General features: G+C 38.5%; 1 protein-coding gene across 9 annotated transcripts in view; it reads left to right on the top strand.

The window, feature by feature from the left end:
* The window catches only part of LOC131979746 (adhesion G protein-coupled receptor L2-like), a 141146-nt gene that overhangs the window by 53709 nt on the left and 72084 nt on the right, over positions 1 to 15353 (top strand). For all 9 annotated transcript variants that reach the window (XM_059343750.1, XM_059343754.1, XM_059343752.1 and 6 more), the window contains exon 2: positions 10330 to 10543. In XM_059343750.1, the coding sequence (XP_059199733.1) occupies positions 10468 to 10543 (76 nt within the window). In that variant the 5' untranslated portion in view covers positions 10330 to 10467. The remainder of the gene's footprint in view (positions 1 to 10329; positions 10544 to 15353) is intronic.

The raw sequence follows: 15353 nt of genomic DNA, 5'->3' as shown, positions 1-15353 counted from the left end.
CACAGAAAGTGATGAAACCGGGGGGAGGGATGGATGTATCCGTGTACGTGAAGCGAGCCATGAAGTTGTCATCGTCACTAAATTGTTTCCAGCTGAAAGGAACCATATAAGTTTAGATAGCTCCTAAATCAATAAGATGCGCCGTGCATGAAGTGTAAATCAGGGTGTCAGGAGAGATGTAGCAGCTTGTTTGAGTGATGTAAATTGTCTGATTAACAGTTAATGTTCTTGTGATTAAAAATAAAGTCTCACTCTATAACACAAGACATTAACATAACAGCTGTGTGGCTGAAGGAGAGAATGGAGGTGCTTGCACTGCTGCTAGAGCTCAGTGATTTGAAGTAGGTGCTGCATGAGTTTTATATAGAGATAAAGATAAAGTGTTTAATTTTTAAAACTCTACAAATGGTGACGAGAGACAATGAGACTCTCTGATTGGTGGAGTTTGTACCTGCAGCCTAATAGGAAGAGTGCAGGCACAAATCAAAGTTGGAAAATATACTGCACACTCCTCCTATCTTTTTTAAATTAAATTTACATTTGGGTCACTGACAATATTAAAAAAACAATGCTATCATGAAATTGCAACAAAGCTTTCCCTGCTGCTGAGAAGCGTGTTCCAGGTGCTTCAGGTGGAAAGAAGTTCTTCGTAACATAGGTCAACAACTACTTGGTGTGTTTTCAGATCAGAAAAAACAGTTGTTTTTTTTAAGTGATTCATCCACAGCTTATTTTCTTTTTAAATGTTATTTTATAATGTCTGTGACCTTGTAATGGTGTGCTGCCTTGGCCAGGTCTCCCTCATAAAATAGATTTAATCCTTGAGAAAATTCCTTGTTTAATAAGGTTAAAAAAAGAAAAAAAAAAGTCTATGGGTCCCAGTCAGATGACATACTCGGTCTCCAACCCAGAGAGAAAATATAAAAAGACAAGAAAAAACAAACAGCAAATCCTCAATTTTTCAAGTTGGAATTTGTGGTCAATTCGAAGCAATTTATAACAAAATAATTATCAAAATAGTTCATTTTCTGTCAATCAACTAAGCTTTTAACTCTGTGAATGAGGTTCTTATCAGCAAAAGCTAAATGGGATTTTCAGTCACATTAGTATATTAATGATGATTACAAAACAGAATAAGGTGTTCATTTCTAAAATGTATATGAATATATAGAAGCTGGACATAGCACCACTGTTTTCATCCACTTCTGAAACCAAATCAAATTAGTTTTTCGGTTTCAACACCAAATACTTGCTCCCCTGAAGGATTAATGGTGTTTGCTCAATTTGCATATATTTCCTATTAAAAAAAACTAACTGCTCTTCGCTTATGGCAACAAACGTGTCACTTTGTCATTGTACCACTTTGTTGTGAGCCCCATTTGGATGGGATTAGTTTTACGGAGGGGGGAATGGGAGGGGAAATGTAATCGAAAATTGGAGCATGTCTGTAAATTTGAGTCCCATCTGAATCCTGCCATGTCAGTAAGTTGTGCGGATTTTAGCGACCGTCTAAATCTGGGACCTCCCAAAAAACCTCTGATAAAACCTCAACTAGCTCTATCCGAAATGACAACCCCGAGATAGTTTGCAAATAATGTGTAATTTACTTTGGCGGGGGGGAGAGGGACTCTGCACTCCCCTCTGGCTTTTACCCTAAACTGACATCACTCGGGGCCAGATGCAACTTTTCTTCTCCTTTTTCTGTTTTGTCATCGTTTAAACAATTCTGCTGTCAGTTGCGGAAATTATGTTTGATTATTATGATGAATTTTTGCTCCGATGGAACCACATGAATGGAGTTTTGTAATGCTGGAGACTGATTACACACATTTCTCCTCGCCTGCATGTTGTTCATTAACATCACACGTGTTATGCATTAGCAGTAACTTTACGTACATTTCGCTGAAAACTAATCCGCTCTAAATGGCGCTACAGTGTGTAAAAATTTAACATGGTGTCGATGCATTTTCCCCCCAGAAGGTGTGAACATCAACACATCACCTGCTGGAAATGTGTTGAAGGAGTGAATGGATTTGTTGTGAGTTTGGGTGAGGGGTGACGCTGCCAGGCCAATCATGCTTTCTCTTGTAAAAATGTGTTTTTAACATTGGAGAGAGCTGGAGGTGAGCAGTGTGTGTGTGGGTGTGTTTGTGTAGGGAGTGCTAGAATTATGCGTGGAGGAGGCGAGAAGTGAGGCTGTCAGTGCATTTATGAAGAGACGGATTGAAAAGGAGAAAACGCTCTTTTACAAGTCAGAGTCGAGCTGTTCCCTGCTCCTCTCCGGTGACCCCACTGCTTAACCAACTGCTCTGAGGTCAGCCTATTCATTTCAATGCCAAGCAGGATTGGCCACTGAGCCGTTTATTAGAGAACGAAACAGACATTTTATTCATTTTTTCCCTCACACATTTTCAAATAAGTATTTCATTTATTTATCTGCAGAATACATATGGTGTCAATAAGCCAGGGTAACGTTTGCAAAATGTTGAGGAGGAGAATCTATCTGGATAAAACAGCAGGCAGTTGGTTTCATTCAGTATGTCTAGATTGAAAAGCTGAAAAATAATTATTATATGTTCATATCAGAGCTGACACAATTTTTATATTAACCCTCGAAACCCCAAGCAGTTTCATGGTGTTTTTTTATTGCTTCTGACACATTTATTTTGAATTTCTTTGATCATTTATTTTACAAAGGGAAAAAATTGAATCTATATATAAAACATTTTCCAAGTGTTACCAATATTGATTATACATATTGAAGTATTTACATTTTTACAGCCTCTTTTGTTCTGCCCTATTTTCTCTGTTTGAACAGCCTGCAGTTCAGTCCAAATTTCACTGAATATTTGTTATGTAAATTTTTGTCACATGACCGTCAGTCTCAGCCAAGTCATTGATGGCTTCCCAGTTGTGCCAAGAAGCGCAGAATTTAATGTTTTTACAGAATCTGGTAAGTGCAAACTGTTTATATTGGGTGACATTTTAAATGACACGTAGAATAAAGTGACTTTGATAAAATATCACTATTTTAAGCTTAAATATTGTTATTTTTTTCCTGACAAAAACATTTGTCACCCATTAGTTCAAGGATGGTCAGACATTTGAAACTCAACAATAATTTCTGTTTTTACAGTTTTCCGGCTATGGTGTAATTAAATAAAAATACCCTTTAAACCCGCCAGCAGAATTTTGGGTTCAAATCAAAGAATAAAAAGAAAATTCAAACTTAAACCTTTCCGACAATCATTTAAAAGCTTTTTGAAGTGAAAATAGCAACAAAAAACAACAAAAAAAATCACTGCCTCAGTTATACTGAAGTGAATATTTTGGATGATTTTGCATCACGTTGGACTCAATTTTCTGACATTTTATAGAAAAAGCAATCAATCGATGAACTGTACAAAAAACAAAAGATGAATTAATAGTGAATAGTTATAAGTTGCAGCCTTTCAGTTAATATTGCTATTGATGGATGACGAGGATTGAGATAATAAAAGTGGCCAGTTTCATTTTTTTCTTTGACAGGTGATTTCAACTACAAACCTTGACAGAAACATCCACTTTTACACTTTTGTTCAAGTGCGGCTCCTCCACACAGCTCTTTACTGAAGACTACACGCCATCCTCTCTTCATTTTGCTTGACACTAACCTGGTTGTTCAGTCTGGGTCTTCTTTGTTCTCCTCACTTTACTAAGCTTCTTTGCTCACCCCTCTCTGTTTCACTACGTCCATCTGCCCGCTGGCACTCTATCTTATCTACTGCCTCAATCATTTGGCCGAGAGCTGCTGAACACACCAACTGTTGTGCTCTCTCTCAATAAAATAGTGAAGCATTGCACCTTTCAGGGGCTTTTCTCTTTGTGCTTTTTGAGCTCCACTGAAGAACATTTCAACTTAAAAGCATATTTTCTTTTCAGAGGTCTTCCTTTTAATGTAGAGCCATTTATCCTGAAAACAAAAGAAGACATAAAAGCTGCAATTTGAGTGCCTTGAATTAGAGTTTTGCATATTTGAATGATGCAGGAAGTCATTCTGACCCACACCTAAACAGAAGATGTAAGAAGTTCTGTGATCTATTAACTGTCTTATAAACAGCTGTTGACACATAAAATATTTACAGGCACTGAACCAAGCCGTAATTATGATGGGATGAGTAGCTCACAGTGGCTCATAGAAGGTAATCCAAAACTACATTTCCTCAAAATGAGTCCCCAAAACATTCAAGCAAATTAAAAAAAAAATTACTCCACAACTGTTGAATAAATAAGTGGCTCCAGCCTTCGCTCAGGTTCCAAATGTTTAAATATTTCAAAGTATTTATTGGTTTCCCCATTTTTAATTAGTAAGCTGGATATATTTTAGTTTGTGGACTCAAACAAGACATTTGAATAAGTCACCTTGGACTTTGAGAAACTGTTTCTTGACATTTTTACTATTTTTTTTTCTAAATTTCTAAAATAATCAACCCATATTGAAAATAACTGTTAGTTACACCTCCAGAGCAAACCAGGCGATACACTACATCAATGACTATACAAACTGTAACTATAATGTACTCGTGACTGACTAAAAAGGTTTGCTTAGGATATTTTGTTGCTCTCAAGTAAAAAGAAGAATTTTCTGAGTTAATCAGTTGAACCAAAAATAGTGAGAAAAAGAAGAAGAAAAAAAATTTTCACCACAATTTTATTTAAAATTTTCATCATTTTTCATATTTTCTATTAGTTTTACCTATGAACAGTTTACCCTCACTTATATATATTTGTTAAACTAAAAGACCAGGAAATGTTCATAATTGAGGAGAAAAGAACCAGTGAAATTCTACTTAAAAAATATGACCCAAAACGACAAATTAATTAGGCTGTCAGAATAGTTGTTTATTGATGAATTGCCTAATATAAGCAACTCTACTTAAAAAAACATAAAAATAGGTTTGTTTAGAATTGTTTTGCTCTTTGAAGTCAACATACATATAATACATTATAATCTACTTATAACACTGTATGACTATATATATATATATATATATATATATATATATATATATATATATATATATATATATATATATATATATATAAACCGTGGGGTCGCTCTCATTGTTTTGGCAAGCCAATAAAGCAGTAAAAACACACTTATAGTGCCCTAAGGGTTATAACAGTGATTATAATGCATTATTAAAAGATTGATATGTATTAAAACTATTACAATTATAGAACACTATGATTCTTGGAAAAAAAAGTATTATTATACTTGACCTTACAAGTTATTTTAGATGCTTTATATTGTGAGATGATTATTGCTATAAAACATTCTGAATATTTCTGACTGCTTACAAGGATAATTTTACAGTGCTATAAGCATTGTAATGCACAATAGACATGGGCGTCATAGAACGTGCTACCCTTTATTATTTCAGCGTGTGCAGCTGTAAACCACAGTTTACAACCTGTTTATCTTATCAGCTCTGTGTTGAGAAAACACACTCTGCAGACTGAGCTCCGTGTCAGCCCATCTCTGTTCTCTGGCAGATGATGGCAACTTCTCGACATCTCTGGTGGAGCCAAGGAAATGACATCATGTCCCTGTAGGGGTTCAAAGCGCAGCCCTGACAGGACTGTCATGACAAAAGAGTTCCTTGGGAACATCAGGGTGCACCAAGGACAGAAAAAAAGTGTCTGGAGGCTGTGTTTTCTTAGTTCCTGTGGTTCCCGTCTCCCACTTCTAGCCCATCAACCATTTTCTGATGTTTGAAATTCCCCTCTCACATGTGTGTCTTTTTTTTGCCCTGAATGTAGGGCATGGGGGCGGGGCAGAAAGTTCTCCAAATTAGTAGTTATTCAAAGAGTGGAAGAAGAATCATTGTGTTGGCAAGATCCTGCTCAACATCTCTATTTCACTCAGCTTACACTTGGACTTGCGCATTAGTTTTGTTCCAGTCTTACTTGATATGTATGTATGCACTCTTTATCTCTCTCCTCTCGGCGTTGACAATTGAAAATAAATTAACATTCCTGAGCTTTATTTTTGTCTTCTCTAAGCCTGTGGAGAAAACTTGGAGGCGAACCCAGGAGGTCAGGCCATACTCACAGGCTGTCAATCCTCCGCGGTGACCCTACCGCCCCTTTCTTTCTCCCCTTTCCATTCTTCTCCTCCTCTGCTCTCCCTCTCCCATCCATTTAGTCCCTCCCGTCTTAGAAACTCCCGAACTCCCCCCTTCTCTCACTCGCTCTTTCACTGGACGCCTCTCCAGTTTGAGTGAGGCAGACACAAGCTTTGTCAAAGGAGACTCACATTCATTCAGCCGGCTGTTGCACACTGCCTTGTATTTCATGTGAAGACATGTGGGCTGTCTCCTTCTATCCATTTATTTTAATTATGTTTTAATTGCTTGCCGTCCTCTTTTAAATGCTTGCTTATTATTTCTATCAGGCCGATGTGAGGAATTGGCTGTGGACTGTGATTCTCTCCATTATCTTAACTGATGATAGATTTCTCTCCTTGGGTTTCTGCTGTGTATGCATGGCAGACAAAAGAAAAACAGATGTCGTGACTGTTTGCCTATCATTTTTCATTTCATTGGTGGGTTTTTTTTTTGGTCTTGTTTCCAGAAAGACATACTGTTAATAGAGAGAGAAAACCTGAGGGAATATATATACTTCTGTTATTTTAGCAAGAGGAGCTGAAGGCACAGATGAAAATGAATAACTTTTATTTAGTCAGTGGTCTTCTGGTGTATATTAAATGTTTGAGCTCATTAGATTTAGTGTAGGTGGTGACAGTTAGTCATAACTGTGTGCCTTTTTTTACATGCACTGCCTCAGTGGAACATGGTGATCATTATGCAAAAATCGCTGGCCGAGACACAAGTAACCTCAATTCCCAGGCTTCATGGGGGGGTGGGGGGCTGTAGATAATTCTTCAGCGCAATCTCTGAGGGGTTAACGATGCCTCACTTACCTCTTAAAATCATTTTCTGCTTGACAACATCTTAGCCCCCCCCACAACCATCGTCTCGCTGTCCCCTGATGTGAAATTATGATACGTCTGTCAGTGCTTGTGTAAAGCATCTTAATGTTAATCGCCTAATCCTTTTATCTCAAGTCCGGACCGATTCAGTGCAGAAATCCCACCAAACAAAACAGTGTTTTTAGGAAGATGAGCATGGCTGTGTGCTCCACCAGCTTAAGGGAGAAAGGAGACATGTTACTCAGCGGGGCGACGGCTGATCAGGAGAAAGAACCCCGGGGTGGTGAGGGCAAGTCTGCATCCACGAGGCCTGGCAGGCTCTCGCTCCCTGGTGTCTGGAGGGGCTGAGTGGCTCAGCAGGCCCAGCAGGCCAGAAGGGCAGGGGGATGTCCCCCCAACAGTTTCCAATCTCCTCCTGTCAGCCGCTATTATGGTTACCCCATGGCCCCAGACCTCATATTTGCGGAAGATAAATGGCTGAGGAAGAAGTCACGTGTGTCTCTGGAGGGTTAGTGTTCTGCCCAATATTGAACTGGTGGCAGTCTTGTTAGAAGGGTGTGAGCAGCTTCAGAAGAAGCGTAGCAAGACTTCCCGCACAGGAGAGCTTGCACACTCCAATTCAACCTTATCTGATCTGGTTCAGCGCCACTGCCAGATAAACAACTGGAAGACAAATAAAACCACAATCCCTATAAAAAACTACCCAAGTTTAACTGATAAATTATAAGTTAGCTGTATGTGTGTTTCCTTGGCACAGAATGTGCTGCAAATCTGCTCGGCCAGGGTGACCTCAAATGAAAATAAACGCTCTCAGGCTGCTAGGTGCTGATCTTTCGGGCTTTTTTTGCAGCTATTATCCTCCGACCAGGCATTGGTCATGTGTAGAAAGAATCCCATAGTGACTTAAATTATTACTCAGTATGCTAATGTGAAAGCTTCCCATGTTTTGTGGGTTCTCATGTTGCCAAAAATATCCAGGCGCATTAGTGAGGCGTGGAGAGCGATCAGAGCTGACTGCTGTGCTGCTCAAATTTAGGTTCATTATAAAATAATCAGGGTAGTTGACGAGTGGCTGTGGCGGAGCAGCATTCAGAGACGGGAAACATTCACTCGCCTTTGCATAGCGACGGCTACCAAGTGACCGATCCTGTTTACTATGAGGATAAGTGTGTGTGTGTGTGTGTGTGTGTGTGTGTGTGTGTGTGAGCGCATTGGGGAGATGCTGGATAGCAACCTCTTGGGGAATAAACAAGATTAAAAGTGTGTGTGTGTGTTTGTGTGGGTGTGTGTATGCTATCCCTGCATGATGTCCCTATCTGCAGGCTTGTGCATGTCATATGTTATATGTTTGTACAGGCATGCATATGTGAGTATGAGTGTGTGTTTGTGTGTGTGGCATTTCACATATGACACCACACATCCCTCCTCGGTGTTTGACTTTGGTAAGCAGCTTATCTGTCTGATGTGTTAGTCCGTCTCAGGCTCTAACCTTTTGCTGCTTTTGCAGACAAAGGGCTGTTTTTGCTTTGTTAAGGAAGGAGACAAAAGTAGCTCTCAAAGCAGCTGTGTCTCTAATGGCGTCCTGTGTGAACGTGTTACCGGAGCGACAAGCTTTCTCCCGCGGGGATCCAGGAGTAAATGGGGAAGGTGCAACGGGGAAGAGTGGGAGAATGAGGCAGTGTAAACATTGTGTTGTAACACGTCGTCGAGCGGTGAATAAGTGTCGACAACCAGGCTCCCTGTCTGCTTTGTTTTCATGTCAAAGCCATCATAAACATTTGAGAATAAAGTTTGATTATTTTTGTAAAACTTCTGAAAAATGTTTTTGTTTATTCAATCAAACAGCAGTCAGAATGCTGTTTTCAGAGTGTGCATGTTTGTGTTTGACTACCTTTCATCGGTATGGGGGCTGAAAAGTCGGATTGGTGCATTCCTAATATCGGTATCTATCTGTATTGCCATTTATGTTGTTCGATGTGTGTGGAAATAATATTTTTTTTACCAAACAAATAATGCCAAAAAATGTGCCTAGATGATTTAAAAAGGGTGATATCTATTTATTATATTTTTATTTAGTCTTTATTTAAATGGTCAGAAATGTAATAATACCGAACTCATGTTTATTTCTCTATTCATTTTATTTATTCTTTATTTTATTAGTTTTCATTTCCAGAACTGGTTTATAATGTTATGCTTTGTATCTACACACACTTTATTAGCTAACAAGGTGTACCTAATAAAGTGGTGGTTGGTCTTCTGTTTCAAGGTTGGATGTGTGGTGCATTTAGGTTCAGAGTTGATCTTTTGCATACCTTGGTTATAACGAGTGGTTATTTTAGTTATTGTTGCCTTTCTATCATCTCAAATCAATCTGGCCATTCTCCTCTGACCTCTGGCATCAACAAGACATTTTCTTCACCACTGGATATTTTCTCTTTTTCGGATCATCCTCTGTAAACCCTAGAGATGGTCGTGCATGAAAATCCCAGTAAATCAGCTGTTTCTGTAATACTCAGAGCAGCTGCCACCAACAACCATGCCACGTTCAAAGTCACTTTAATCACCTTTCCTCTTCATTCTGATGCTCGCTTTGAACTTCAGCAGCTCGTCTTCACCATGTCTACATGTCTAAATGCATTGAGTTGCTGCCATGTGATTGGCTGATTAGATATTGCGTTTACAAGCAGTTGCACAGGCGCACATGAAGTGGCCAGTGAGCGAATCATGTACAATAATCTGAGATTATTTTCCACATTCTCTGTATAAGAAAGCAGTAATTTTAGCATCCCTGCAGAACCATACAATATAAACTAGGTGCACCATCTACATAGAAAAAGTTGATTTTCATTGCAGCTTTAAAAGTTCTATAAAAGATAAAATGACTATAAAAGATAAAATTACAATGCTCACAAAGTCTTGAAACGTATGTTATGAAGGTTAAGAATGTACTTGAATTTGAATATATTCCTTGATTTTCAAGATGTTTGAAAACACGATCATTCATAGAAAAGACCAAAACGTTATTAATATTTGAAATTAAGTGTCCCATCATCGTATTTGTTTGTTGTTTCTTGGCGTTTCACAACAGATGTGAAAGAGAAAGTAAAATAAGATAATATAAACAGCAAGTAAAATAAAAAAGTGTCAATATTTATTGAAAAAAGGTGTGCCGATAAAGCTTTCAAGAGGGGAAAATGTGTGATTTAGGTAACTGGAGAGTGCTTGAAAAGTGCTCCAATGCGAACCCTGCATGTAGAATCCAGATAAAATGTCTCACCTGTGTGTGCTGTAATGATACTTTTGATAACCCTTCATTTCCTCCGTTTTTATGCTCTTATCCCCTCTCTTTCTTCCAGATGAGAAGATGACTGGTGATGCTTCTCTGAGAACCACTGATCGTTGACATCACTCCAGCTTTCTGCTCTCCCACTGCAACACACTGAACCACTATTATTAGCCAGAAGGCTCCCTGGATCGTCTACATACAGCGCACAATGGCCTCTGCACTGTGGAGGTGTCCGATGTTCCGCAGCCTCTTGCTCCTTCTCTTTTGCTTTCACTGCTCGCAAGGTGAGTTACCATGGAGTTACGTGGCAGGAGGTGTTAATGTGATTCTGGTCAACCTTTCAAGAAGCCACTTATTATTCATCTTATGAATGTTTTGAATTTATTAGTACGCGTTATTTATTGAGTGATAATAGTTTCTTCTTAAGTAGTTTTAACCTTGGAGTGTGAAAAAGGTGTTTCAAACATTTTGTATTGAACTCATTCAGTTCAAAGCACAATATACCGACTAACCCATGGACACTTTCACTGACACATTCCACTCAGACTTTGTGTAGGAGACCTTCCCCTAAAGGTTAATAATGCATCTTTTCTGCACATCGAGCTTTGTAACAAATGGAGTGTACACTGAGACACTGGAGAGGCACTGAATAGAATTTTTTTTTATCATTTAAAGCAGCATTTGATTAAGCGCCAGACTCAGAAACTGGGAATGTATATGTCAGTGTTTTTAATTGTGTGCAATGACATCCCAAGGCTCTTCTTTGCTTCCTTCTCTCACTTTTGATCAGTACATTTGGCTGTAATTACAAGTATTGTCACAAAACACTCCCGTCTGTTACATGCCCATCAAAACCACTGATGCTGGTATGTCTGCTTAATGATGATCATTACATTTTTCCCCCTTTCAGTCCCATTGTACCAGGAAACAAAGTAACCCAAAATCACATGCTTGTGTGCCAAGCATTGATTACAGATAGACAGTTGAAGCACATTGTTTTGGGGCTTCCTTTTCAATTTGGATTTTGCCCTTTTTCTCCCCCTTGCTGTTTTGTTCTGTGATAGATTTCTTTTCCAGTTTTATTTTAGGTCTGGCTGTGCTGTACAATTTGTTAACAAAGACGGATTGCTATGGAGCAGGCTATCCCTGCAGTCTGTCAAGCAGAGATGCATTTTTTTGTAGATTAGCAATTTTAGATAATATAGAAGAGTCTTACTGTGGCATTTGAAGAATTGCCCTCTGATTTGGCCTGGCTTAGAAACAAAGTTGAATGGTCCTATTGGATTTTTTTTTTTAGAGAAATACTGCTTTGGTATGCAGAATGTCCAGGTTTTCGGTTTCAGCCAGAAGAATGCATATTTGCCCATCCATCAATATAGGAATGTGTGTGTGTGTGTGTGTGTGTGTGTGTGTGTGTGTGTGTGTGTGTGTGTGTGTGTGTGTGTGTGTCTGAAAATAATATCTGATTCCATCCACATGCCACTCACCTTCAGCCTGTCCAGCCTGAGGGCCGGCATCCCGGCGCTTATGATCTACGCTTCCATCATATGTGCCAGCAACACAAACTCTGCTTGATAATTGCCTCCTGTCCCTCACCAGGAGAGAGTATAATCAGGTTATCGCTTTCACCCAAAACATTCCTCAAGCTTTGAAATGCTCATTGACATAGTATTGACTTCCCCAGCCAGCTGGAAGAATGAACATCGGTCGTTCTTCTGTTTTGACAAACTTTATCCATCTGTGCAAAACGAAAAGGAATTAACTGCTTGCAGGCATTCAGTTAAAGGGACAGTTCAGATTTATTGAAATGGGGTTTTATGAGGTACTTATTTATAGTCAGTGTGTTACTACAGTAGAGGCAATCAGCACACATTGAGTTTGAAGAAGCAGGAATGTATTTCAGCCACATAACAATTACCATAATATAATTTTGGGGTTGGGGGGGGCTCTCTTCAAAGCTGCCAGACTCCAATGACAAAAACAGTAATTTTACCTTGCAGAACACGAGTTGCTGGTCTACTGCTGCTTCGATCGGTTAGTTAGTTAGTGTTATTGTGTGACTTTAGGCAATCAGAAGTAACTTTTAACCCTTTTAAAACACAGATTTTTATGGATGACATCGACACCGTCACCTGTAGTTGGAATAATTTTGTTTTCAGACAATCACAATCATTTCAAGGAAAGAGGTAGAAAATATTTCATTCCAACTTTATGAGTGACTGTGTATTAAAAGTAATACACTGGCTGATGAGAAGTGGGTCATACAACCCCACTTCAAAAACATCTTTAACTTTGAACTCCCTGAAAGTAGCTAAAATCAATATTTTGGATTAATAATGTATCAAATAATGTAAAAGAGTCATAGATGAGCTTACAGATGAATTATCACACACAATCTGAAGCTCCCCTCGGTTTTATGAAACTTGATAGTCAGTTTCCTCCAGTTAGCAATGACGCCCTCAACTTCAGCTCCTAAACAAATTAAAGGTACAAAAATATGTCAATATTCACAAACAAACTGCAGCTCAACTCTCCCCTGAAGCACAGAGGGGAGAGGTTAACGTGATGACACAATATCCAAGTTGACGCACCAAAATGACCCCGAGGGTACAGGAACTGAATCAATAACTTCCACATTCTGACTCTGGAGGCCTAACACGTTAAGTAATAACTATATACACAGATTTTGAGTAATGATAATTTAATAAACCACAACTAAATATTTCACTCTGTTGCATACAAAATTGCTATATAAATGGTAAATGGTAAATGGAGTGCACTTTTATACACTGTAATAAATTATTCTGTAGTCATTTCATTTTCCTTGATAAATTTGATAAAATGTTTTAGATATAAATGTGTCCTTTATTTTGAGGCAGTTGTTTAAGTAACTTAACTTAAAAATGATTTGAGATGGAATCTACTTATTTTGATCACATTAAATATAATCTTTATGTGTATGTAATTCTAAATCAAGAGAATTTTGAATGAATCCAACACAATAGAATTAGTCTGTTTTTAATTGACAGGCACTTCCTGTTAAGTTGTTATTAACTCAACTTGTAACGTAGTTAGATTTAATTAATAATATTGCGGGCAATCTGTTGCCTCAATTTTATTGAGTTGCTATTGTTTATCTTTTTTTACAGTGTATCGCTTTTATCCGAAGCGCTTTACACTACACACTACACTCATTCACCCATTCACACACACATTCATACTGGTGGCCGAGGCTACCAGGGCACACTGGTGCCACCTGCCACCATTGGGAATTCATTCACACACCGATGAACGCAGCATCGGGAGCCATTTGGGGTTCAGTATCTTGCTCAAGGATACTTCAACATGTAGGCACATACTTAACCTTGTTACACTGGTTCACTGGTTTCATCAGTTATTGGTGAAAAGGCTCTCTAACCCACTGTAGAGTACCTGCTCAGCCCCAAACAGCAGACAACTAACAACTAGCTGGTGAACATATGGAGTGTTAAGCAGTTAAAGAGCAGCATTTTTATTGCCTCTGGAGTTGATAAAGACCAAAAACAGAGAAAAAGGAGAATATATATTGGACTTACATTCACCTGTTAAAAAAAAAAAAAGAAACTCCAAATTAATACTAATGTTGCTCTGTAACTGCTTGATATGTAAATAAGCAATTGTTTGTGAACAATATCAACTTAAAAGGTGATGACATGTTGTTGTAAAAGCCTCCCGGTGCCTTTCCCGTTGAATTAATTTTAATGAGAGGTAGGAATTGTTTGGATTGTATTTGCAGCAATGTACAGAAAGTCAACAGTAAACAGTGATGTTGTTATCAATGAGTTGAGAGTAAAAACAGTAACACTTAATTAAATTGACGTTTTGTTTTCCTGTGAATTTCCCTTTGCATTGTACCGCATACAATGAAAACTTACAAGTAAATCTAATATATAGATATATAATTACAGAATGTAAATGTATTAAATGACTATTGCTTTAAAATGACCATAAATATGTTCAAAAATTGGGTTTGAAGGCACTGGATATCTAATGTCAAATTTTTGTCTTTTTAATTTTGTTCCATTATGGTGCATAGAAAAAATTACATGCACGCTTTTAAAAAAAAAAGTCTCTGTATCAGCTAGTTCTTGTTCTCAATATTTATACTGCATTTCTTCTTCACCCTTGTGTCGTTATATAACAGATCTATAAAATGACGCTCCTGCGCGAGTAAACTAGGTCATGCAGGTATCAGATTTGTTTTAGATGTTTCAGACCGCCCAGTCTGCAGATATGAAAAAAGACAACCGGATTCAAAGGAAACAGCCACAAAGGTGGAGCAAGTGCACAGGCACATACCTACTGTGACTGAATGGGAGCTGTTATCTGAATCCTCAAAGTAAAGAAAGCCAGATTTAGGGGGGATTATACCGTAAAGTCTAGTGTCAATGCTTTTAGTTGGCTGTTGTGTTTAAATGCCAAAAGGAGAGCAGGCACTTTGGCCTTCATATCTGAATGTTATACAAAAGGGAAATGTAAAAGATGAAGCGGTCTGTGTCCTATCTGCTGAGACGGGGATCAGAGTAAAGAGGCGGTGTTTGTTTAGGTCCTAGCAAGTGTTCCAGTATGTGTAAAGGGAGCAGTTGGACATTAATATGCAGTTTTTTGAATAATCAAGTCAGTAGACACAAGAATCATGTACAAGGAAAATGCGAAAAAAGGAGCAATAGATTCCTAAAAAAAGATTTCCCTCAGCGTTTTTTCTGTTAGTTTTAAGCCCCCGCTGTTCTGGATAACACATTTCTCTCTAAGGGGGATTGTGAAATATTCCTCGGTTGAACATACCAGCATGCTTGTGTTTCTCCCCAAAAGGTTGTAAAGGTTAACAATACGTCTCAGCACAACATTTGTCTCAAGCAGTGCCATACATTGTGCTGATGGAGGACCCTCCCTCGTGCCACACTGGCATTTCCAGTCCTGGGGTTGACTGAATGGGGGAAGCTATTGTGCTCTAACTCCTCTCTGGCCCCGGGCCATACACATCCAGTCTGTCATCCATTGATATGCTTGGCTTGCCATTTTATAATTCATATTGAATACTGCGGGTCCATGGCA

This window comes from Centropristis striata, chromosome 11 (assembly GCF_030273125.1).
Source record: "Centropristis striata isolate RG_2023a ecotype Rhode Island chromosome 11, C.striata_1.0, whole genome shotgun sequence".
NCBI classification, from domain to species: domain Eukaryota; kingdom Metazoa; phylum Chordata; class Actinopteri; order Perciformes; family Serranidae; genus Centropristis; species Centropristis striata.
This window is presented reverse-complemented; position numbering and strand designations above follow the sequence as displayed.